The sequence below is a fragment of the Saimiri boliviensis genome, chromosome 6, assembly GCF_048565385.1.
Source record: "Saimiri boliviensis isolate mSaiBol1 chromosome 6, mSaiBol1.pri, whole genome shotgun sequence".
Lineage (NCBI taxonomy): Eukaryota > Metazoa > Chordata > Mammalia > Primates > Cebidae > Saimiri > Saimiri boliviensis.
Genome location: NC_133454.1, coordinates 118455978 through 118483277, shown reverse-complemented (window position 1 = coordinate 118483277; position 27300 = coordinate 118455978). Strand labels below are relative to the sequence as shown.

The window sequence follows — 27300 nt, the reverse complement described above, 5'->3', positions numbered from 1 at the left end:
GTTCCTTAACTTTCTATAAAAGTCCAAGATTTACATTTATTTTGCAGTAGCAAATTTTGTCTTCTAGGAAAAATTAGAAGCCCAGGATGATAAAACTTTCTTTGAAAGAGACTTTACCATTAATTTTTGGAGGCAGCTGTGTGTGGGGTCACTTGTAATCCTAGATTGCATTAGCTTAATCGGGATTGAGATGATTTCAAATTGACTTGTGAAGACTGGGATATTTCTGGAACATTTTTATTCTTTGAGTACAACAACTTTTTACCTATCCAAAATTCTGTGGTGTTTACTATGTTCTCTACCACTTGACGGGCTTTAAACTCTAAATTTTTCCTCCCTCAGTTTCATGATTCTAACTCAAATGTCTGGTCAGCTACTCAGCCATCTCTTCCAAATTGTCAGATTCCCCATAAAAGTCAAACTGATATGGGTTGGGTCTGGGTCCCCATGCAAATTTCATCTTGAATTTTAATCCCCATAATCTCCAAGTGTCAAGGAAGGAACTTGATCGGAGGTGAGTGGATCATGGGGAAGGTGATTGGATCCCCCATGCTGTTCTCGTGACAGTGAGTTCTCATAAGATCTGATGGGTTTATAAGGGGCTATTCCTATACACTCTTTTCTCTCCTGCCACCCTGACTAAGGACATATTTACTTCCCCTAATTTCATGATTATAAGTTTCCTGAGGCCTCCTAGCCATTTGGAACTGTGAGTAAACTAAACCTCTTTCCTTTATAAATTACTCAGTTTGGGTATTTCTTTGTAGCAGTGTGAAAACAGACTAATACAGAAAATTGGTACCACGAGTTTGGGACACTGCTAGAAAGATACTTGAAAATGTGGAAGCAACTTTGAGACTGGGTAACAGGAAGAGTTTGGAACAGTTTGTAGGGCTCAGAAGAAGACAGGAAGATGTGGGAAAGTGTGGAACTTCCTAGAGACTTGCTGAATGGTTTTGACCAAGATGCTGAGAATGATAAGAACAATGAAGTACAGGCTGAGGGGTTCTCAGATGGAGATGAGGAACTTATTTGACACTGGAGCAAAGTTCACTCTTGTTATACTTTAGCAAAGAGACTGGAGACATTTTACCCCTGACCTAGAGATCTGTAGAACTTTGAACTTGTATTAGTTCATTTTCATACTGTTATGAAGAAGTATCTGAGACTGGGTAACTTATAAAAAAAAAGAGGTTTAATGTACTCATAGTTCCACATGGCTATGGAGGCCTCACAATCATGGTGGAAGGCGAAGGAGGAGCAAAGCATGCCTTACATGGTGGCAAGCAACAGAGTGTGTGCAGGGGAACTGCCCTTTATGAAACCATCAGATCTCATGCAACTTATTCACTGTCATGAGAATAGCACAGGAAAATCCTGCCCCATGATTCAATGACCTCCCACTGGGTCCCTCCCAGGACACATGGGGATTATGGGAGCTACAATTCAAGATGAGATTTGCATGGGGACACCCATTCCAAATGGGATAAATTGGCCAAAATGAAGAGGCTACAGGCCCCATGCAAGTCCAAAATCCAGAGGGGTAGTTAAAAGTTAAAGCTCCAAAATGAGCTTTGACTCCATGTCTAACATCCAGGTCACACTGATGCCAGATGTGGGTTCCCATGATCTTGGGCAGCTGTGCCCCTGTGGGTTTGTGGGGTACAGTGCTCCTCCTGGCTGCTTTCACAGACTGGCATGGAGTGTCTGCCACTTTTCTAGGAGCATGGTGTAAGCTGTTGATAGATTTACCATTCTAGCATCTGGAAGATGGTGGCTCTCTTCTCACTGTTACACTAGGCAGTGTCTCAGGGGGGACTTTCTATGGGGGCTGCCACCCTGCATTTCCCTTCTGTACTGCCCTAGCAGAGGTTCTCCATGAGGGCTCCATCCCTGCAGCAAACATCTCTCTGGACATCGAGGAATTCCATACATCCTGTGAAATCTAGGTGGAGGTCTCCAAACCTCAATTCTTCACTTCTGTGCACCTGCAAGCCCAATAGCATGTGTAAGCCACCAAGGTTTGGAGCTTGCACCATCTGAATCTACAGTCTGAGCTATAACTTGACCCCTTTTAGCCACAGCTGGGACACAGGGCACCAAGCCCCAAGACTGCACAAAGTGGGAAGGCCTGGGATTCAGGCCATGAAACCATTTTTTCCTTCTAGGCCTCTGGGCCTGTGATGGGAGGCTGTGCCATGAAGACTTCTGACATGCTCTGGATACATTTTCCCCATTGTCTTGTTGATTAACATTTGCCTCCTTATTACTTATGCAAATTCCTTTGGCTGGCTTGAATTTATCTTCTGAAAATGAGGTTTTATTTTCTTTTTCTTTTTCTTTTTTTTTTTTTTTTGAGACAGAGTTTCACTCTTGTTACCCAGGCTGGAGTGCAATGGCGCGATCTCGGCTCACCGCAACCTCCGCCTCCTGGGTTCAGGCAATTCTCCTGCCTCAGCCTCCTGAGTAGCTGGGATTACAGGCACGCACCACCATGCTCAGCTATTTTTTTTATCAGACCACCAGCCTGTAAATTTTCTGAACTTTTATTCTCTGCTTCCCTTTTGAACCTAAGTTCCAATTCCAAACCGTATCTCTGTGAATGACTAAAACTGAATGCTTTTAAGAGTACCCAAGCCACATCTTGAATGCTTTGCTGCTAAGAAATTTCTTCCACCAGATACCCTAAATCATCTGTTTCAAGTTCAAAGTTCCACAGATCTCTAGGGCAGGGCCATCTCCATCTGAGACCACTTTAGCCTGAAATTCACTGTCCATTTCACTATTGGCATTTTGGGAAAAGCCATTCAACAAGTCTCTATGAAGTTCCAAACTTTCCCACAATTTCCTATCTTTTTCTGAGCCCTCTAACCTTTTCTAACCTCTGCCTGTTACCCAGTTCCAAAGTTGCTTCCATGTTTTTGGGTATGTTTATAGCAGCACCCCACTCTATGATGCCAATTTAATGCATTAGTCAATTTTCATACTGCTATGAAGAAATACCAAAGAATGGGTAATTTATAAAGAAAAAGGTTTTAATGGACTCAGAGTTCCATATAGTAGGGGAGGCCTCATAATCATGGTAGAAAATGAAGGAGATGCAAAGGCACAGCTTACATGGCAGCAGGCAAGAGGGAGCATGTGCAGGGGAACTTCCCTTTATAAAAGTATCAGATCTCGTGAGACTTATTCACAATCCTAAGAACAGCATGGGAAAACCCTGCCCCCCATGATTCAATTACTTCCCACTTGGTCTCTCCCAGGACATATGGCGATTATGGGAGCTACAGTTCAAGATGAGATTTGGGTGAGGATACAATCAAACTACATCAGAACTTGAGAGAGATGATCTGAAATTGTAACTTGTGTTTAAAGGGAAGAATGTAAAAGTCTGGAAAATGTGCAGCCTGACCCTACGGTAGAAAAGAAACACCCATTTTCAGGGAAGAAACTCAAACTGGCTACAGAAATGTTCATAAGTAACAGGGAGCCAAATTGCCAAGACAATGGGGAAAATATCTCCAGGGCATGTCAGAGACCTTAGTGGCAGCCTCTTCCATTGCAAGACTTGTTATAAGATTGGGTGGAAAAGACAAATTGTATGTAGAGATCATTGTCAGAAATTACTAAACTCTGTCATCAAAAACTGTGTTGGAATTGATTTTAAAATTTCTCAATAAAAGAAGATGGAACACTACTTTGGTTTAGTTTTTGAAGTGGTGCATTCTCCGAAGATTCTATATTTAACACTCAGTCCTGGGAAGCCAGTAGTATTTATAATAAATTTCATAATGCTCATGCAAATACGAATCAGATACTGGCCCACAGTTAATGCAAGTAAGAGGATGGAAATCCCTTGGCATCCCCCAGGAAGTTTTCTTGGGAAAAAGTAAAAACTGAATATTATTAAACCTCTAGCTTTAACTACCAGTTTACAAGAAATGCTGGGTCTACAGCTACACATCAAATAGACATCACATGAATAAATGGTAAAGTGAAGAATGTAGAACACTTCATAGAGAAAATATGACTTTCTTCAACAAGCAAATATTAGAAAAAATAAAAGGGGGAATATACACATTAAATTGTGACTTTGGAGACTCACACAACAAAATATGTAGACTTTTTTGATTCTGACGAGCAATTCATATGTAAAACAAAAATAAACAAATATAGAAGTTAGGGAAAGATAACCACTGAAGTTTTGTAAGCATGTTGACAGGACTGTAGTTTTATTTTATAAAAAGTACTATTTTTTGACTGTAGTAGTAATTACTCAACAGTATGTCTGTGTCAGAATTCATTGACCTGTACATCAAAAGAGTGAAATTTCCTGCACATAAATACTAGATCAATATAACTAGACTTAAAAATAAATGGCCACTATAGACAGACACAAGAGAACACCCTGCAGGACAAAGTCTGCGGCCATGAAGGACAATGGTTAAGGACATTCCAACTCCAAAGAGAAGTAATCAGGACTTGCAGTATGAGCTAACCAAAAATTGTACTCCCCTGCCAGAGCCGGACATCCTGTAAATTCCTGCACAACAGAATTTGGTCATTGCTATAGGATTGTGGCTGCTACATTTCCCATTTCTTCTTTTTATGAATAAAATTTATTGGATTATGTCCATACTCCACTATAGTATATTGGGTATGTGGATGGAGCAGGGGGTATGGAGTTAAGTCTCTGCACCATAGGGAGCCTCATTCGGATGTGCTGAAGAGCAATACACATTGACAAGAAAATCTGGATCATCTTGGGAAGTGGGTAAGTACACTTCATATGTGGAAAGGAGCGGACATACATACATACATGTACTAGAGGGGTGAGATGGGTGGTGAGTAACTCCTGGTTACTTCTCTTAGGAGACTATGAGTTTGCCCAATGTCCATTTTCCCCTTATTCCAGTTATAGAATTTAGGCTAGACATCTGGTCGTATGGAATAAACATTACATTCCACGGCCTCCTTTCCAGTGAACTGAGCTGTGAACGCTGGGTGTGAACAGCCATGCTATATGTAGTTTTCAGATGCTGTTTTTAATAAGAAGAGGTGCTTTCTCCTTCTTCCTAATTACTCCCGGCTGTAGTGCAGGCATGCTGGTTAGTTTAGCAGCCATTTTGGCCATGTTGCATGTTGAGGTCTATAGTATAGCCTCATTGAAGAAATAATATCTCACAGGTTGGAACTCCCATGACCACAAAGGACAGTGCATTTGGACTATTATATGAGAAATAAACTTCTCTCTTGCTTAAGTTCCTGATTTGTTTTTTCCGAAATTTAGTATTCTTTTGAATAAAGATTAGCATTTCTGAATGAACAATTTCTGTAGGTCAGATTTAAGGTTTTGCACCACTGAGACTACCACATATTTGGAAAGTCCAACAATTTGCAATTTGTCAAGGAAAGTATATCAGTCAGGGTTGAGTGCAAGTTAAAGAGATTTAATACAAAGATCAAGTGTTGGAAATCTTTAGGATGATAACAGCAGTGAGAATCAGGAGGCCAACAATGGAATTATTAAGTTCACAAACACATCTCTCTTATCTGCAATCCAGAAATCAGGAAACTGAATTAGGAAATCATTACCATCAGAAACACCTTTCCACTTTATCAAAGTCAATGACTAGACACTGCAACATTGCTTCTGGTTGTTGCTACTGCTGAAACTACTTGTGGATATCCATGATACTGGTGACTAGACACTGACACTGTAGTCAGCAGCATTACTATCTCTAGACATTCACTTTTCTATGACCCAGCTTGCCAGAGTGGAAGAAGGATGACCCTCATTTTACTTTTATCTTACAAATAGTATCTATTTGGAGGAATCTCATTTGTATTCAGAATCTTAGTTACAAATCAGCCTAAAATATATAGCTTCTATCTTTCTAGATTCTGAAAATAGGAGGATGGGGATAAAGACTAAGCAAGCTACTTTTCATATCTACTAGAAAAGTGTGAGCTATTCCTCGATTAGAGCAAAGAACTGAAAAACTGTAATTTTCTACTGCCATTTGCAATGTAGGTTGAGTCACAGGCAGCGTGGAAGGAAATAAATTATGTTTACTGAGTAATTTTGAGTTGTAGAGGAACTATACATATTTTTTTTCCTTTTTTAACAGTGTATTTACCACTATCTAGTTAGGCAGAGAACAAGAACTACCTTGTCAGTAATGAAGGTATACCATCATAGGCATTTAGAATGACAAATAACAAATTATTTTTAAGTGTAAAAGTGAGCTAAACATTTGAAGTGAGGCATGAGATTTGTTTAAAAATTTTAAAAAGCCAAGATAAAATCAGCATTTGAGCTCTAGTACATGTTTTGCACATCCACATAATTATCTAACAGTTTTCTAATCAGGAAATTGAATAAAAGAAAACAGCCCCCAATACTCTCAATTATTGGCATCATATATATATATATATATATATATATATATATATATATATATATATATATATATAAACTTTTATTTAGGTTCAAGAGTCCATGTGCAATTTTGTTATAAAGGTAAATTGCATGTCACCAGGGTTTGGTGTTCAGATTATTTCATCGCCCAGGTAATAAGAGTGCCCCACAGGTAGTTTTTAATTCTTCAGCCTCCTTCCATCCTCCACCCTCAGGTAGGTCCTATATCTGTTGTTCTATTCATGTCCATGTGTACTCAATATTTAGCTTCCACATGAGAGAACATGAAATACTTGGCTTTCTGTTCCTGTATTAGTTCACTTAGGATAATGGTATCGGTATCACGCTGTTTTGATTACTGTAGCCTTGTAGCATAGTTTGAAGTCAGGTAGTGTGATGATTCCCGCTTTGTTCTTTTCGCTTAGAATTGACTTGGTTACGCAGGCTCTCCTTGGGTTCTATATGAAGTTTAAGGTGTTTTTTTCCAGTTCTGTGAAGAAAGTCATTGGTTGCCTGATGGGGATAGTGTTGAATCTGTAAATCACTTTGGGCACTATGGTCATTTTCACGATACTGATGTTTCCTAACTAGGAGCATGGAATGTTCCTCCATCTGTTTGTGTCCTCTCTTATTTTGTTGAGCAGTGGTTTGTAGTTCTCCTAGAAGAGTTCCTTTACATCCTTTGTTAGTTGTGTTCCTAGGTATTTTATTCTCTTTGAAGCAATTGTGAATGGGAGTTCACTCTTGATTTGGCTCTTTGTTTGTTATTGGTATATACGAATGCTTGTGATTTCTGCACATTGATTTTGCATCCTGAGTTTGCTGAAGTTGCTTATCAGTTTGAGATTTTGGGCTGAGATGATGGGGTCTTCTAGATATACAATCATGTCATCTGTAAATAGAGACAGTTTGGCTTCCTCCTTTCCTAATTGAATACCCTTTACTTCTTTTTCTTGCTTCATTGCTCTGGCTAGTGTGGTATGCTATGGTGTATATGTGTCACATTTTCTTTATCCCGTCTACCACTGATGGGCATTTGGTTTGATTCCATGTCTTTGCTATTGTGAATAGTGCTGCAATGAACATACATGTCTATGTGTCTTTAAGGTAGAACACTTTATATGCCTTTGGTTATATACTCAGGAATGAGACTGCTGAGTTGAATGGTAGCTGTTTTAAGTTCCCTGAGAAATCACAAAACTGCTTTCCACAATAGCTGAACTAATTTACATTCCCATCAGCAGTGTGTAAGCATTCCTGTTTCTCTGCAACTGTGCTAGCATCTGTTATTTTTTGACATGTTAGTAACAGCCATTCTGATTAGTGTGATGACATTTTGTCAGTTTGCATTTCTCTAATGACTAATGATAGTATTTTTTCATATGCTTGTTGGCCACATGTATCTCCTCTTTTGAAAAGTGTCTGTTCATGTCCTTTATCCACTTTTTAATGGGGTTGCTTGTTTTTTGCTTGTTAATCTATTTAAGTTCCTAATGGATTCTGAATATTATATCCTTACTGGATGCTTAGTTTGCAAATGTTTTCTCTCATTCTGTAAGTTGTGTGTTTACCCTGTTGATAGTTTCTTTTGCTCTGCAGTAGCTTTAATTCGCTATCATTTGCCAATTTTTAGTTTTGTTGAAATTGCTTTAGGTGTTTTTGTCATGAAATCTTTGCCAAAAATTATTGGCATATTTTCTTGAAGACAGCATCATTTTTCTAACATTCCATGGGTTCAATTTGATGATCTTGAAGTAATAATTCTTGTTTACTTTTCTCTTCATTGTAAGTCTCAAGTTTCTCATCATTTAATAAATTATACAAGCTCTCATTTGTCTCTTTAATATCACAAAGAATGGAATCCATAGAATAACCAAATTCAATAAGGGCAAACACATTATATCCATGTTTATAAAAATGCCCAATGGTATGCATAGCAACTAATTTTCCAGATGCATTGAACACTGGGGAGCCTGAGGATCCATCAGAGAAACAAGTATCATAACTAAGAGTTTTTGTGTTCCAAACCTCTGATAGGAAACTTCTTTGGGTAAACATAGGGTACACATTACTATTAGTACCATGGGGATCTACCAACCCTTCTTGACAATGATTTGGATATTTTTCCAATCGTTCATTTATAGGAATCACAGCACAACCATCTATTTTCTTGATCTGGCCTTTGGGATGACCAATTAAATAAATCAAACCAGTAGATGGTTGAGGAGAAATCTGTCTCCATAGGCCGGGAGGAAATGCATTTCCATTTTCATTTAGTTTTAAAATGGCATAATCTAGAGTTTCATTGGACACTTTAAGCCATGGCTCAATAAAAAACCAGTTGTTACCAGTAGGGCTGAACTCTTTATAAGTGAAGGTTACCTTTGCACATTGGCTAATTATGTGTGGCCATAAACTTTGATCTGTGTTTTTACCCACCATAAGTTCTACAACATGTCGACAGGTGAAAATATAACCACCATTGAAGACAAAGCAAGTAGCATTGCCTGTGTTTCCATTATTGTCCCATTCCAGGAACCCAACTGACTTGCTAAGATAAGTAAGTTGTTCACAGGTTGCAACTGAAATAGCGTTTGCAGTAATTTTTCCAAAGAACTTTTTATATATGCTGAATTGCTTAAATGGTGAAAGATTCATTCTCTTCTGTTCTTCCTGAAAATATCTTCGCACCCACTGTGCCTCCTCTTTAAAATGTGGATACTGAGATATTATGGTTTCATTCAACATTTGCAAATTCTTTAAGAGGTTAGTTGCCTCCTTTTGGACATCCAGATTAATAGCATACTGCCTAGATTTAATATCATGCCCTAGATTCTGAGGTGAGAGAATTTTCTCTCTGCTGTGTTCTACATCTTCAGTCTCTCCATCTTTCTCTTGTTTGTGGACCAGACTTTGGTGATTAATTTCATCAGTGGCATTTTCATTCTGTTTAATTTTTTTATAGATGTCTTTCTTTTGTAATGTTTCTTTTTTTGAAATGTCCATTTCTAAGACTTTTCCAGATATTTCATCAACAATGGACTGTTTTCCATAAATTTTCTTATGACCTTCCATTAGTGTCCATTTAAATTCATCTATGTCAGACCGAAATCGGCCATCCTTGCATAAGGCTTCTTGAATAGTCTCACCCTTCAAGGCATAAATACAAAGTTTACATCCTTTTTCATGAAGTTTCTTGATCTTAACAATCTTCTTTATTGTCCTTCCAATAGCAATAACATAAAAAAGAATGCATTCCATGTTTGGATTTTCAAATTGACGTAATATGTGTCCATCTTCTTCACTACTCTTTGTTTTATCAATTGTAATTTTAAAATGAGAACCAATAGGCAGACACTTGAGAGGCATTCCTAAATTTATATATCCTTCTATTGTTTTTTCTTCATAAACAATAATGTTCTTATTACAATGATTCTTCATCCTTTCACTGAAATGCTCATTAGCACTCAGAGCTGAGTCGATACTCTCACTGGGTTTACCATATGCTGTAAACACACTGTGGTTTAATTTTCCAGAGTTTTCATTCAAAGTGAAGGTGAAACAACATTCTCTATTGTTCAGATTTGGATTCCGAATTTCCAGGGCTGATTCATGCTTGTTGACTTCACTTTTAAGCTTAAAGGTGCTGCTACACTGTCTTATGCCAGATAGACAATGATCAACAGGTGTGTCAGCACATGTCTGCTTTATCACAGTATCCTTAAAAAGAAAAGATTAAAGAGGTTAAAAAGAATCACCTTTAATAATGTTTCATATTTTTTCTAATGATAGAACTAATAGATATTATGAAGAATTGGATAGTATAATGGCTAACAAATAATGGAGAAAAAAATCAATCACTGTTCTATTACCAGAGATACTCATTCTACATTTTATTTTTATTTTTTTCCCCTGTATAACTTGATTCTGTTTTTTGATTTTTAAGAATAGAACTCTGATTTTCCACAATGGTTCTAAGACCATTTAATGGGGGGAAGTAATCATCTTTGTAACAAATGGTGCTAGAATAACTGGATATCCAGATGCAAAGAAATGAGTTGGACTCCTACTTTATACCTAACTCGAAATGGATCAGAAATGGCCCTATATTGGTTCATATGCAGATCTAAATCTTATTCTTCTTAAATACCATGTTGTGTATGAGTTTATTTTTCATTAAGCAATCTGTCACTACTTTGTGTCATTAAGCAACCTTGAAAACCACAAATTGAGGGGCTATAGAATATTTCACTGCATAATAATTCGTAATCCATTCTTTCAGTGCTGAATATTTAGATCATTTCTAGGTTTTAATCTAACTATGAAGAAACTTTCTACAAATATGACATTTTTTTTGTCTGCACATCTGAATATTTCCATAGGTCATATTCCCAGTGGTGGAAATATTGCAACTAAGGATATAAAAATATTTTGCAACATATATTCTGCCTCCCAGAGAATTGTATCAACTCTGTCCCTTCTCTCCAGCTGCTCAAGGAGACCAACCTCAATCCTGTGATTGATTCCTTAAAATTATTTGAGTGTTTCCATTTTAAATGTTTATCAATTGATAGATGAAATTCTATCTAATTTGAATGTTTTTAGAATGCACATTTATTCACTTACTAGTAGAGTTGGACTTAATTTATCTTTTGGATATTTGAAGCATCACCTTTCAAAAATTCCTATTAAAAATCTGTTTAGTTGCTGTTCTGTCAATGGTTTTGATAGTACTAAGAAAATATATTTTGGTGAAAAATATTATATGTAAAAAATATTATATGACAAGAGTCACATAACTTAGAAGGAAATCATTGTGAAGCCTGAAGTACTGAATCTAGTCTATATGAATAGAAGAATAAGCCTGGAGAGTAAAATCAGAAGGGACAGCTGGGCTTGGATCATTTAGTAGGTAGGTGCAGGGGAATAAGACTGGCTTTTAGGAACAGTGATTTTCCTTTTGCCTTGGTGCTCTCCTATCACCTCATGTTTTCAAATATTTATTGTCCAAATCTATCTCTGTAACACTGACCTCTAATCTGAGCTCCAGATATTAATATTTCATTGCCTCTTTGACATCTACTCTTGGATACATCAGAGGCATTTCACTGTTAATCCCTTCAAAACCAGAGTTACAAATTTAATTGTGTCCCTCTTCCTGTGTTCCTGAATCTGATAATGGTGTCATTACCCATTTGAGGACCCAAGCTAGTATCCTGTGAATAGTCCTCAGCTTTTACTATATATGTATATGCCCCTAAATAAGTGTAAGACAATGATAGTTTTAAAACAAATTCAGGTTTAGTGGTTATTCATGAGAATGAGAAAGGGAGATAAGATGAAGGAGAGACACACTATGCCTCTAATGATTTGTAGTGTGTTACTTTTTAAGTTGGGAAGGAGATACGTGGCTGTTTATTATATGAAATATAAGGTGTCACCAACTGCTTTTGCATATTTAATATGTTTTATAGTTTCTTAAAAACACAGCATACAAGAGATAAAGGGTATACATTGTTTCATTTTATATACATTGTTTGATTTTATATAAACACATCCAGCTGAATGTGTTCTGTGATTTGCACCACTTTTTTTGAGGTTCATCCTAGTTGATAAAGTTCTGTATCAATTTTTACATTTAGAGAGAATTCACTGAAGAAATCAACTGTTTATGCACATTTCTGTTATTTCTGGGGTTCTTCTACCAAAAGCAGTGGCAAGTTTTGCTATGATATTCTCCAATATGTTTCCTGGTACATGCGTTCAAGGGTCTCTCTCAAGAACACACTTAGAAATAGAACTGCTCAACTTCAGAAATAGATTTGAGCCATAAGTATTTGAAAATATGAGGCAATAGGAGAGCAAGAAGAGAAACTGTGTAATCCCCTTTACTATAATATATATTGCCATATTATTTTACAAAATGGTTTAACATATATTGCCATATTATTTTACAGTGTTGTTCCACCTTGCATTCCCACCAGTGAGAAATAAGAGCTCTCATTATTTTACGTCTTCATCAAAGCTTGGTAATATCCATATTTTAATGCTTCCCAGTGTTGTTGGTGTGAATATCATCTTACTGAGGGTTTAAACAGTTTCCTAATTACTAAAGGGATTGAATACTTTTTCACGCTTCAGTCTCTACAGTGCTTGTTTATGTCTTTTGTTCATTCTTTTACTGGATTTTCTTTTTATTATTGATTCTAGAAGTACTTTAAATATTGTAGACACAAATTGCTTATTCATCATTTGTGTTAGACATATTCTGAGTTTCTTCTTGATTTTTCAATCTCAGGTGTCATAAAAAATAGGAGTTGTTAATTTTAATGTTGTCAAATTTATTAATCTTTTTATGTCATTAGAACAACTTTCATAAGATATATTCTTTTTTTTCTAAAAACTGTAAACGTTTGCTTTTACCATTCAAGTTTTTAATCTGGAATTATTTTTTGTATATAACTTGAAGTAACTATCACTTTTTATTTTTGCATGTGGATAACTAATTATTACAGCAATACTGACTGCATTGTTCATTCTTTCTCTACTGATTTGTACCTCCAGTTTTGTCACATAAGACTGTTATGGGTTGAACTGTGTCCCCTCAAAATTCACGTTATAATCCTAACCCCTACTACCTCAAAATGTGACCTTATTTGGCTATACAGTTCTTGTTAATATACTGAGTTAAGGTGAGGTCACCCTGCAGTGATGGGACCCTAATCCAATACCCCTAATTTCCTTACAAAGGGGGAAATTTAGACATAGAGACAGAGACAAGAGGGAAGATGATGTAAAGGGCCATAGGAAAAACGTGGCCAACTACAAGCCAATGAGAGAGTCCTGGAACAGACCTTTCCCTCGCAGCCCTAACAGGTCATCAACTCTGCTCACATCTTGACCTTGGACTTTGAACCTCCAGAACCATGAGACAATGCATTTTTGTTCTTTAAGCCATACAGTCTGTGGTACTTTATTACTCATAAGAGACTGTCTAGTCTGGATTTTATAACAAAATACATGATGTAGAGCCCTCATGATCTAATCACCCACCAAAGCCCCATCTCATAATGCCATCATCACGGAGATTAGGATTTAAACATGTGAATTGTGGAGGATGCAAAGATTCATGTCATAGCACAAACTAATACAAAGATATTTTCATATAATTTGTGAGTCTGTCTCTACTCTCTCTGCTCTGTTCAAATGGTATATTTTTCCATATATTTGCCAAACGCTGTTTTAATTTTGAGTTTTCCTACTCATTAGTATATCTTGACATTGATTTATGTTTCCTTTTCATGTCTTCAACAAAATAATTTTCTCCATAAATGGTTAACAATTCATTTTTACATTTATTCCTAGGTAAAGATTTCTCTAGATATTACAAAATAATTTTGGGGTACCACATTTTCTAATATTGCTTACTAAGCTAAATCCATCATTTTGTAAATATCAATGTTAAATCTAGCCAATTTGCTACATTATGATCATTCTAATATTTTATCTATAAATCTTTTAGATTTCAAAAATAGATAATGATATCAACTGTGGATATTTCATGAATATACTTTGTTCTCTTCTTTTCAATCATCAAATATTATCTTTTACTATTTTTTCTTATCGCATTGCATTGGCTAAAATAAATTTTATTTACCAGCTAAATAAAGGCAACAATAGTGAGCACTTCTCTATTCTCCTGAAATGTAAAGGAAATACTTATAATGATTCACTATTTAACATGATGTTCCCTGTGAGATTTTTGAAGATGCCCTTAATCTAGCTAAGAAGCCTTCTGGTATATTTATATTTATATATTTGATATTAATAGGGGCAGCCAAGGTAAAGTAAGCCCATTATAGCCCATAATTTCCACTAATTAAAATTAAAGCCTCTTGAAAATTTAAAAAGCAGCATCCTGAGGTTCTACTCTGGCCACCATGAAATAACATAGAACTAATTTACACTCCTGCCTGAAAGATCTGGTGAAATAGACAAAATAAACAAAATGGTTTCCAAGACATTGACCATTAGTCAAGGAAGGACAGTGATCCTTAAGAAACAGAAAAAAAAAAAGATGCAAACTCTATGACTGCCCCAGCTTACTGCCTGAAGAGAAGCTCTAGGCCACTGCGCAGGGAAAAGAATCCAGGCAAAGCTGAGTAGCAAATGAATTGAGGAAAAGGAACTAAGTTCTGGGAAGCCAATGGGCTTAGCTTTTGAAGAGCAGGAGAGGGTCCCCATGAGTCTTCAGATGAGTAGTGATCAGCATATGCATATGAGGAAATCACCTAAGTCAGAAAAACCATCCTTCCAAAAACATTAGAAGGAACAATCCCTGGAGCTCTTACAGGGCTGGGAATAGTTGTTGTTCCCACCAGACATAGAGAAAAAAATCATAATTCATGGGGCATTGAGTATAATACTGAAAAGAATATTGCCTCAGCAATAGGGAAAAATATCTCCATAATATACAGAAAAAACATTACAAGAAAAGAAGATTACATGCCAATATAACCATAAATGCAAGAACTAATAGGTAAATGCCAGGAATTCAAGGTTAGTTTAACTTTTGAAAACTATGTCACCGTAATAAGCCATTTAGAATAATTAAAATTTCTCTATATACATAGAATCATCTCAATAGACACATAAACAGCATTTGGTAAACCTAAGATCTATTTCTAATAAGAATACCTGCAACCTAGGAATAAAAGGAAACTTCTTCAATCTCATGAAGAACATTTATGAAAAACTTGCAGGTAACATTATACTTAATGGTATAGGTTTCAATGCATTCCCAAGACTAAAAAAAAGGCAAGACTGTTTGCTCTGGCAGATTCTATTCACAATTCTGCTGGAAGTTTAAGCCAGGGCAATAACAAAAAGAAAGAAATAAAAGGCATCTGAATCAGAAAGAAATTAATACAATTATCATAATTCACAGATAACAGGTAATCTATGTAGAAAACTTAACAAGATGTGCAAGAGTTTTGTCCTAAAAAATATCACAGGAAATTAAACAACCTGGGAGCCAAGGGAAGAAACAGGCTGGCGAGGAGAAGGATGCCCCAGGACTGAAGGAGTGAGGCAGAACAGGATCTGGAGGCAGGAAACCTAAGGATGATTCACCCTCACTTCCTAGAACTTAATCAAAAAGAAAATCCCACCTCTCCACAATCAAGTAACAAAAGAATCAGAGGCTACTCCCTTTGCAAATCATGGCCCCAATTCCTGCTTTACACTGCATTGCAGATGAAAAATGGAAAGTAACTCTGGTTGCTCCCCTCCTGCAACCAATTAAACTGGTTGTGGACCACTACTTCATTTACATAGGGTTAAGCAAAGTAACCAATGAAAAGCCTCTAGAGGATATTTAAACCCCAGAAAATTCTGTAACCAGTGCTTTTGAGTCCCTTGCTCAATCCTGCTCCCACTCTGTGGAGTGTACTTTCATTTCAATAAATCTATGCTTTTGTTGTTCCATTCTTTTGTTGCTCTGTTTGTTTTTTTACAAATTCCTTCTTTAAAATGTCAAGAGGCAGGATAACTTTTAGTCAAGACCCTCTACTGGTGACAGGAGAATTGGGGAGTCACTTCCTCACTCCCTAACCTTGAGGAAGGCTTTGCCTGGGGTGCAGATTCCTTGAAGGGCAGAACAAGGTACTAAGTGGCTTGAGGATTCAGTGTCAGTCCCATCTTACCCTATGAAGCCTCTGTGAGAAGTGGTAAGGTCCAGAGGGAAGAAGCACACATCTAGGCTCTGCTACATTTACCACCCAATGTGTGACCTTGGGCAACTTGTTTAACGTATCTGAGCTGTGGTTGGTAAGTGAGATAATATATGTGAAAGTCCAGGCTCTTATGGGGACCCTTGGTAAGTGTGAAGGAAGTGAAAACTTTTGGAGTAATCGTACTTGCATCCCTAAAGGAGGATGTAAAAACCCGGCCTCCTAATCTCTCCAGAAACTATCAAAAAAGCAAACATGCCAAACAAAATGTAATTGTTCTTTCTACACTTTCATGGGACCTGAGTTCTTAAGGAGGCAGTACAGAAAAGTCCCCATGCCAAAAAAGAGTGGAAGAGGGAGGAGGGTCTAGGGATAGAAAATTACAACTAAAACATCTCTTCCTTTCCAAGGTTGTAGGAAAGTATGTGGTAGTGGTGGTAGGTTTTCTGCTTAAGGTATAGCAAGATCTCTAACTAAATAGGGTAAATCAAATTATCTGGCTCATTCAGAGAGGCAGGCAGATCCCCTGTGACTTTACCCAAAGACATTCAAAGCAACCGCATTTAATTTGTTTTCCCTCTAGAGTGAGAAAGAGGGAAGGTTACAATTGTCTATGCATCTCCCATTGAGATGTTCACTTGCTTCTGTCACTGCCTCAGAGACCTGGTAAACATCCTAGGGCTTGACAAATGGAGAAATGGAAGGGCTTTGTCCATGACCTCTCACATTCAATGTCTACTAGACAGCTAGGACTCAACCTGCCTCATAGTCCCAGTCTGGGTCTGAGTTCCTGTCACCACTCTGCATCAGAATCACCCGGGAGTTTCTTGAAACACAGATTGCTGGAGCTTAACCCAGAGTATGTGACCGAGTATGTCTGGGGTGAAGTTTCAGTTTGTGTTGATCCTGCTGGCCTAGGGGCCAGGTTTTGAGAACCCCTGAGTAAAAGGCAAAGAGCAGCTGGACAGCCCCAGCTAGCTTAGCTCCTCTATACTCTGAGGCCTTTCTTTGATGTCTCCCAACTGCCTTCTCCTCAGGCAGGAGTCCCAGAAGCCAGTCACTCTTTCCTTTATAGCTCTGGGCCCCAGAAGAGGGGCTCACATGGGAAAGGAGGACTTGGTTGTTGAAGGTCCCTTCGCTGAGACCTAGAATGCTCTGTGCGAAGGACCTTCTGGGATGCTGCATTTCACTTCACCAGGAGGGGAGTATCTAGATTAAAAATCAGAATAAATTATTGGATTGGGTAATCTGCACTCGCCGTATGCCTTCTAAGAGTTCATGTGTGGACAGGCATATTTGGAGATGCCCGTTACGCTTTTTTGGTAAGAACAGAAGTTTGAATCGGCAGAATTTAGAGCAACATGTTCTGTCAGCAAGATAGCTAGACAAACAGAAATCACTGAGGAACAATAAGGAGGAAGTGACTAAGGCCTAGGACATGAGCCAGAGTCTAGGTGGAATCTAAGCTGAGATTCTAAGATTCTGGAGTCTCCTAAGTATCTCCTCAGTCTCGAGGCCTTGGAGTAGAGCTGGAATTGACCACATCCACAGCACTCGCACAGTGAGATTACTCCCAACCCCGGCAGGACAGCCAGAGAGGCAAAGAATGCAGCAGGAGGTAAATATCTTAGTGGGACAGAGTAGGAAGGGGACTGCCTCCACCCCCAATAATGCATTTTTCCATACCCACTGACTACCAGACCTTGTCCTTCCACTGCTGCCTTCCCTGCTGACTGGCAGACCTTAAAGAAACTAAGATAAGAAGCATTCTACCATAAATCTCATTCAAGGGCATTAACCCTACCACCTGCGAGCACACAGGACCAGAAGAATGACTAATCTTTACTCCTTGCCTCATTATAACATGAAAATCCTCACCCACGAGAGGGACTTACTTATTCACCATTTTTTCATCATGTGATATAAGTACTAACATGAATTCTCACTGCGCCTGCATACTCTACACTCCACCCAACACATGTCATGATATTAACATATCTCATGCTTTTCATGTCACCTCTCTTAAAACACCAAAAGGATCTTTCCTTTGGGAGCCATCTGGAGAACTCTCATGCTGTCTCCCTTGTATTCAAGCAGAAGCCCCTAATAAAGCCTTGTCTGGGAAATTCACTTGGCTTTGTGTCAATTTCTACTGCATAGGAGCCTAAGAACTTGTGGCTGCTAAGACGGGAAGTAGGGAGTTTTAGTGTGATGGATGCTGTAAGGCTGGTTGTCTCTCCAGGAGTTCGAACACGCGCATCTCTCTCCCCGCTTGAAAATTACATTATCAGAATATGCCCATCATCTAGCCCGCCTTGGAAATCCCCTCTGCACTCGGTACCCTAGCCTGCCTTGGAAATCCCCTCTGCACCTGGCACCTAGCCTGCCTTGGAAATCCTCTCTCTACTCGGCACCTAACCCCACCCTTGGAAATCCCCTCTGCACTCAGCACTTAGCCCGCTCACCGGAAATCTCACCTACCTACCAATAGCAGCTCACTCCGTCCACATCCTGTTTCTCCAAATCCAGTTGAACGCCTTCACTCCTTATAAAACCCCATTCTTGAGAGGAGTCAGGGACGACTTCCCTGGCTCCTCTTCCCAGGACCACAGAACCTCGCCCGGGAGCTGAATAAATTGGCATCTAATTTTCTTTTGCTGGCCTCAGTTTCCTCGTTTTTTAACTCGGCAATAAATCTACGGAGAATAAACTTTACAGATGCCACAACAGTGGCAGATATGGGGAACTGGATGACACAGTAGGACCTCCAGCTGTTAAAAGCAGAAACAGCATGGGTATGAGTGGTGGCCTTAGCATCAAACCTTCCTATTCCTTGGCTTTCTCTACCTTTTCTCCAGATTGTAACGGACTCAACTCTTGTCTTTCCCTGAACCCCATTTCTAAGTCTGACCAGGGTTAGGGAAAGAGGAATAGCATGAAGAGAGAAAAGTGGCCCCCATTCCAACCCTCTGACCACTCCTGTCTGATGAGGAAAACTGAGGCATGTTCGTTAGAGAGTTCCAAGTCTAATGAAAGGGACACAGGTACTGATTATCATATGAAAATCAACAAGCACTAGAATTATTGGTCAGTCAACAAGCATCCTCTCACTTATGAACCTTTGTACTTTCTGCTTTCTCTGTACTCAATGTTCTTCCTCAAGATATTTCCAACTAAGACTCAACATCTCACTCAGTTGAAGTCTCAGATATCACCTTATCAGAGAAGCTGACTATGACCATTTCCATAACAGCTTCTTCCATTCTCTTTTCCCTTCTGCCCATATCAAAACTCACAGGCATATGTGCATGCACACACGCACACACACACACACACACACACACAATTTATTTTTCCCTCTATAGTGTAAGCTCCAAGAGAACGAGGATATCACTGTATTCACTGGTATATCCTTGGTGCCCATGACATACCACGCATGTAGGTTTGCAAGAAATGTTCACTGAATAAATGAACAAAGTGATTACTGTCCTGGCCAATGAGAGAAAACAAAGAAAAAGGCAAAGTTCCTGTCAGTGCTAAAGTGTTTGTGTTTTAGGGTCAAAACCCACTTGTCATTTCTGCTCCCTCTCTGGCCTCCAGTTTAAGTCCTACATTCTCCTATCTCTATTTTCCTTCATAACTCTCATCCATTCCATCCCCTCCTCTCCGCCCCTCCAACTCCCAGCCTCAGGCCACTCCAGATCCTCGCCTCTTTAGCCTGGATGCCTGGGGAATAGCCTTTACTTTCAACCCCTCTGTCCCTTCAAGCATCTTCCCATCCCCTCTTTTCCAAGGCCCATGAAGGTGGAGTGTTTTAGCCCTTGCCCACCCCTCTCTCTGCCCTGTCTCCTGCTGCTCAGTTCCTCTCTCCTTGGTCCCAGCTACACTGCACACTCAGGCCCTGGACAGGAATCCCTAGCCAATCTCAGGGCTTCTACACTCACCATTCTGTCTGGCCTTTCCTTGGGTGTTTGCAGGGCCTCTTCAGGGGCCTCTCCGATTCCCCAACCAGAGTAGCACTCCCAGCCATGCACTCACCCCTTTCTATTATCTTTGTGTGTTCTTGATCCAGTAACTAAACGTTTCTATTTGTCTGTTTCCTTAATTGTGTCTTTCCCTCTTTGAAAAGTGAGGTAGACAGAGCTGGGATTCTGTCCCCTTTCACACGCCCAGTCCCTAAAGTAGGAGCTGGTCAATAAAGTTTGCTAACTGAGGGTTTAGGCTTCAAATGCATTCTGAACAAATGTCTCTCCTCTGTTTTCTGTCAAATTGGAAAACATTTCCCTCCTGGTGTGGTGAGACTCCCATAAGATGTGTATAAATTTCCCGGTAGACTGTTGAATCTGGCATACATAAGTCCCAATAACTTCTGATCTTGACCACCCAGTTTGCAGGGGGCTCTTAGTCTGGGTACCCCTGATGGAGACATGACTTCATCTGTGCAGAACGTTTTCTGGGGAGAGACATTCTAGTGCTGGAGGTCTCTCCTTTGAGGAATTTAGGGAGGGTGGAGGAAGTAAGGGTTTCTAGTCAAAGGACCAAGACAGTACAGACACACTCCAGAGACCTAGAGGTAATAGCAGAAAGTCTGCTAGGAGGAGCCACTCACAGTTCAGTAGAAAATCTTAAAGCTGCATGATGCTAGGATGACTAACTTCTGTCACTTGTGCCTTTTACTTCTGATCTTTATAGTTCTCGCCTTGTCTGGTGGCCTTGGAAAGAGTAGTGCACCAGTCACACTGCCCCTTCAACCCCCCACTCCCTATCCTGCCTTCATTCACCAGGTTTGCTATTCTCCCAGATGCCCCATAGCAAAAGAAATTAAACAAGGCCAAAATAAATGGAGAATGTACCTTGTTCAAGATTGGAAGACTCACTGTTGTTAAGATGCTAATCATCCACAATTGAGTTAATTTTTTTATACAATTAAAACACAATTTATACAAACACATAAACTTTGATTCAGATATTGCACCACACACACAAACACAAACTTAAAATCAGTCGTAGACTTAAACCTAAAACTATAAAACTTCTGGAAGAAAACTTAGAAATGTTTTTTGTGATCTTAGATTTAGCAAATTTCTTTGATGTAAAAAACAAAAGCATGATCCACAAAGAGAAATATATATAAAGTGAACTTCATCAAAATTGAAAACTTTTCCCTCCCAAAACAGTACTAAGAAGATGAAAAGACAACCCCCAGAGAGATGAAATATCAACAAATATCGCAAATGTTATGAGAAAAGCAGTGACAAAGAACTTATTGCCAAAATATGTAAAGCCCTCTCAAAACTCAGCAATAACTAACCAGTATAAAAATGGACAAAATATTTTAATAGACACTTGACCAAAGAAGATGTGGATGATATAAGAACATGAAAAGATGCTGAAATCATTAGTCATTAGTAAAATGCAAACTAATACTACAAAAAGATGCCAGTACCTACCTCTGAGAATGAATAAATCAGAAAATTTTGTGTTGATAAGTACGTGAAACAACTGGAACTCTCACACATTGGTAGTGAGGATGCAAAATTATATGGCCATTTTAAAAACATTTTGACAATTCCTTTAAAGGTGAAACATTCACTTTCCATGACAGCAATTCCACTGCTAGGTGAATCCAAGAGAAGTGAAAACCAATTTTCATATGAAAACTGTTATGCAAATGTTCACAATAGCTTTATTTACAAAGTCCCCAAACTGGAAACAATTCAAATGTTCTTCAGTGAGTGAATGGCTAAACAGATTTTGATATACTCACACAGTGGAATGCTACTCAGACATAAAACAAAAAAAAACCCATCAATGCATGCAACAACACTCATGAATCTTATATAGAATGTTCTAAGAAGCCAGACTCAAAGGGTATGATTCAGTGTGTGTTCCATTTACATGATGTTCTGGAAAAGGCAACACTAGAGTAATGAACAGATTAGTGGTTGCCAGGGACTGGAGTGAAAAGGGATAAGTGGGGAATACAGAGAATTATTTAGAGTAATAAAACCACACAAGGAATTATTTAGGGTGTGGAACTGCTTTGTTTCTTGATTCTGGTCATGATTACATGACTGTAGGTGTTTGTCATAAGCCATTGAACTGTATACCAAAAAGACTGAATTTTACTGTATATGAAATAAATAAATTTAAAAGAAACAATAAAAGTTAAAGTCTTTTGAATAATTTGGATTTGTGTTTTTTTGTGTACATTTCTATCATTTTGTATCTTCTACTTTTTCTAAATTTATATTCCTTTGCTTCGTTGCCTCCTTTATTTTGATTTTTCCCTTTCATTCCTTCTCCACAAATCGTTTGGCAGTTTAACACTCTAGTTCTGTTCTATAATCGGATGCCATAGACTAGAACTGCCCAACAGAATTTCTGCAGTGATGAAATGTTGTACATCTGTACTTTCTGATACCACAGCCACATTGGTTCTTAAGTACCTGACATGTGATTAGTGCAGCTGAGAATTTGTTTTATTCACCTTTTTCATTATTTGATTTTAGTTAAGTTGAATTTAAATTAAATAATCACATGTGATTAGTGGCAACTCTCTTGAATAAAAATAGTTCTAAGTATTTTAACATTAATACTTAACAAAGTCTAAAGTGAATTGAGTAACTCCTAAACAATACAAGGATAAAGTCTGTAAACACATCTCCTTTATTTACGAGAAAATCCAGAGCCTACACATGGAGTTCAAAGAAGTGAAAGATACTGCTATTTTCCAGAAAGCTATTCTACCTCTCTCCTACTTTTTAGGAGCCATATATGTATGGAAATGAATTCATGGCAGCTTAAGAATATCTGTAAGTGCCCTCACATGGTTTTGTGCAGGAATGGGTGAGCTACTTGAGACAATTAGATTGCAAGGAGAAGTTTCCTCAGGAAACCAGGAGAGACTCATTATCAGGAGAGTAAAGCATTTGATATTACTGCAGCTCTATTTGTCACTATGCAGAAAGCCAGCCAGTGTATAACAAGAAAAGCAGAACGTAGAGACAAAACACACAAATAAGTCTTTGAAGAAATTGTATACCACTGAATTAAGAGCTCAGATGAATTCTGGAATGTCCACTCATGTGAAGCAATGAATCCATTTTATTGTTTCACAATTAGAAAATATTTTTACTGGCAATACGGAAAGCTCTTATTGATACAAAGCCTACTGTGATCTTGGCACAACACTACCTTACCAGTATAGAAAGCATTATTTGCCTACCACATTCTTGAATTATCCTTACATACCATCAAACGCAGCTATCCTGTTCTTCAAATATGCTTTCATGTATACATGACTTTACTCAGGCCATTCCTTCATTCTTGATACACTATTGAAATGTTATTCATTGTTTTTAAAAAACAAATCAGTTTTAGACATACTAAATGCATAATTAATGATGCATTAATTAATGTATGCAACTTGATGAGTGTGCAGATACATTTTCACCACAATCTATGCCATCAATCTATCACCTCCAAAAGTCTCTTCCTGCCCTCATTTATTATTTTTGTAATAAGAATACTTAACATAAGATCTATCATTTTATCAAGAATTTAAGTATACAATATTATTAACTATAAGCACCATGCTGTACAAATCCCTAGAACTTACCACCTTGTGTAAGTAAACTTTGTACCCCTTGACTAATACCTCCATTTTCCTCTCTTCCCAGCCCTGACAACCACTTCTATATCTATGAGTTTGACAATTTTAGGTTTATTCATTCATTAAGATCTTTCTCATATGACACTGCTATAATTTCTTAAGTCTAATTAAGCATTCTTTTCTCTGTATTCTAAAGTCACTTGTTCACGTCTCAATTTAGTATTATCGTTTTGCATATTTTGAGCAAAACGTATGGTTCAAAAACCAGTCTCTGTAGTCTGACCGCCTAGCTTCAGATTCTTGCTCTGCAGTCTATTACTTATGCAACTATAAGCAAGTTGAGCTTCAGTTTCTTCTTTTGTAAAATAAGGATGTATTAATACCTACTATATAGTTCTATAATTGTTAAATGAGATAATCCACATGATGGGACACAATTCCAGGCACACAGTGTTTCCTCAGTAAACGTTAGCTAATTATTTTTGCCTGTCTATACTCTCCATGATGTGTCTATATTGTTTGTTAGTCATTTTGTTGATTAACTAAAGACATGTTTAGCATTATTAACTCAGTTTGCTTTCCACAAGCACGTGTGTGAGCTCCCCAAATATATTTTAAAGAACCTAAGGGAAGGGCTTATAAGTATCATTCCTTAAGAACTTACCTCCACGAACCTCGTATGGCATTATGGTTAGACTATCACTCTAGTGAGGAGTTGTAAAAAAGTAGATATACCTTTGAAACTTCAGGTCTAGTACTCTGGTCACCTTCTGTAGCAATAAGTGACTTGTTCTCTTCAGTCTTCATGGAATTCATGATGAGCTCAAAGAGAATATAACTAACTCCACTCCTTCTAGTGGACAAGACGGAGAACCAAGGATTGAATTTATTCTGTCACCTGAAATGTCTGAAAAAACAAAAAAGACAAGATCTATGAAATAACAACTTTCAAACCCTGGACATCAGGTAGTGTGGGACCTCGTCTTTGATATCTGAGAAAGAAGTCATATGAGGTAAGCCCTGTAGCTATCTAGCTTACTGTGTGGAGTTTCCAAGGCATATCTCAGGGAGGGGAAACAGGCAGAATCTAGCAGTTTCCCTGAGTTGAGAAGACAAGCTGGGTGTTTTAGGAAGCCAAGATGGCTGGAGCTTGTATGGCAGAGAACTAGGGAGAAGAGAGCCACAGGAGCACAGAGTATCAGAGTCTGTAGTGGGTATCCCTTGAGATTTCAGCTTGACCAATGCATGACTATAATGAAACTGTTGAAAAGGAGCAGGAAAACAACTAACTACCCAAAAGGGGCAGATGCAGCAATTTCTGAGGCTCATACAGGACTGGGAAAAGTTTCAGTTCCCAAATTCTGACCAGACAACTTCATAATTCATGCAGTATCAGGCAGAGTACTCAGAAAGGTATTGCTTCCAAAGTGGGACAAAATTAGCCCTAGTCCTGGTCCAACCCAACAAATAAAAGCAAGCTTTAAAAGTATAAAATGGTTTCCATACAAAATAGCAATATACTAGAACAAAGGTCAAGAAGGTTGATAGGAATGTAAAAATTTCTGGCACCCAGAGTTGTGAAATTAACAAAGCTTGATATCTAGTCAAAAATCAGCAAGCATTTAAAAAGTGGAAAAATATGACCGTAATGACTAGAAACATCTGCGAATAGAGACAGATCCAGAAGTGAGAGAGATGATAGAACTAGTAGTCAGGAACATTTAAAGTCATTACCTTGAATTTCTGGCGAAAATGGAGTAACAGGGACTGGATTTCTCCCTATTCTGAAAACAAAACAAAACAGAGCAAAATACATGAAACGATGGTTTACAAGGAACTGGAAATCATGCAGTTAAGGACAGTGACAATTGAAATGTGTCCTATAATCTACTCTAGCAGACTACCTTGAGGGAGTCTCCAGGCCACTGTCACAAGGAAGGGCAGCAAGGCAAAGCTAGCTGGAATTCCAGATTTGAGGAGACAAAGCTGAGAGATCAAAGTGACAAGAGGTCACAGACCATAGACCTGGAGGGACACATGAACAGAGAGAAAACTCCGGATATATGAAGAGGGTTCACCTAAAGTGTTCGGCTGTGTACTGATTAGAGCATCAGCTGAGAAAACTTCCCAGGTTCTTTCCCATGAAAGAACCACCCTAAAACGATTATAGCCTAACTTTCCTCCAACTTTCTCCCTGTACCCCTTTTAGGGAATCCCCGTTTCCTCATATCTGGATTAAGGAGTTTGGCTCAGATCAAACTTTTATTGTTCCTGTGAATTGGTTCCTCTGAGCCTTTTAAAAAGGATTCCAGATCCCACCCTCACAGGCTCTGATTCAGTATGTCGGGGTGTAGCTATGGAATCTGCATTTTTACCTGCCTCGCCCCACAATCCCCGCCTCAAATGCACACCATGTTGTTTCAACAACTGCCTATGTCACCACAGCATGACTTCAATGCTTTCCTAAAGCCTCATAACCTAGGAAGGTAACCTGTGCTTGCTTACAGAAATAAAGGCTGGATGTCAGTAACCATGGGGCTACAAGATGGGAAAGGAGCTCAGCAGCGCTACCCTAACCTGAATCATTGCTAATTACCATAAGAAATCTCTGCCCCGAAAGAAATGCACCTTGCTAGGTACACGTACTGGTGGTGGGGGTGGGAGGGAACAGAAAGTACGAGACTGCCATACTCAGCTCTTCCTGGAAAGCCCCATCTCTTTCCCGGAATCCTTGCCCTCAGTCTCCACCTACGTGCCCTAGAAGACCTTAAAAAGCACCCCCTCACTACACCCCGGGAGAGAAGGCACTTTGAGCAGGAGCTCCCCTTCTCAATTCCCTGATCAGTGAATAAAGTTTCTGCTCTGCTTAACTGAACCTGGTCTCGTCCTATGGGTGCGAAGGGCACAAGACAGGGAAAGGACCCACCGGGGTCAAACGACTCTCTTGAGCTTCAGGAACACCCAGAGGATCCCCATGTATCTTTTCAGGAGCAAAACTCTTGGCCTTTGAAGCCGAGGGGAGGGAAGGGAATTACCACAACAGGCAGGGCTGCCCAGCTCCCCATCCAAAACCTCCTTTACTTTGGGCTGTGGTCCGTCTGCCTATTGCCCTTGCCGGCCACCCCCTAAGAACTCCAGGTCCTACGCAGGACCAGAAAAACCACTCACAGAACCGGAGAGTCTGTCCAGACGGCGCAGGTGCCAGCGTCCGCACGGCTTCCAGCGGGGGCTGAGAAGGCTGCTGGCGTCGCTCTCAGCCCAGCTTTTCCTGCCGGGAAGCGCGCCCTTGCTCGCCTAGGAATAGACAGTCGCGCTGGCCAATGGGCGGAGAGTCTCTGGAGGCTCTTTTCTCTCATTGGATGGAAATGACTCATCGCTCATCCACTTCGGAAGGCCATTGGCAAGCTCTAGACAGTGACCGAAGTTCCTGGAAGGGATGGCAGAGTCAGCCGCCCGCGCACGGGTGGGTCGGAAGGCGGGGCCGAGGGGACTGCGCGCCCACCCGCCCAAGCTCCCTATTTGTCCGGACGACC

The 27300-nt window shown here is 39.1% G+C and overlaps 1 protein-coding gene across 1 annotated transcript; it reads right to left on the bottom strand.

The window, feature by feature from the left end:
• Positions 1-5429: 5429 nt before the first annotated feature.
• Positions 5430-27264, bottom strand: FAM111B (FAM111 trypsin like peptidase B). The gene is made up of 4 exons (XM_039470990.2): positions 26936-27264; positions 25502-25551; positions 24503-24674; positions 5430-10141 (listed from the first exon to the last, which is right to left on the bottom strand). The coding sequence occupies exons 3-4, from the start codon at positions 24581-24583 to the stop codon at positions 8141-8143; spliced, it is 2082 nt and encodes a 693-aa protein (XP_039326924.2). The 5' UTR covers positions 24584-24674; positions 25502-25551; positions 26936-27264; the 3' UTR covers positions 5430-8140.
• Positions 27265-27300: the final 36 nt, after the last annotated feature.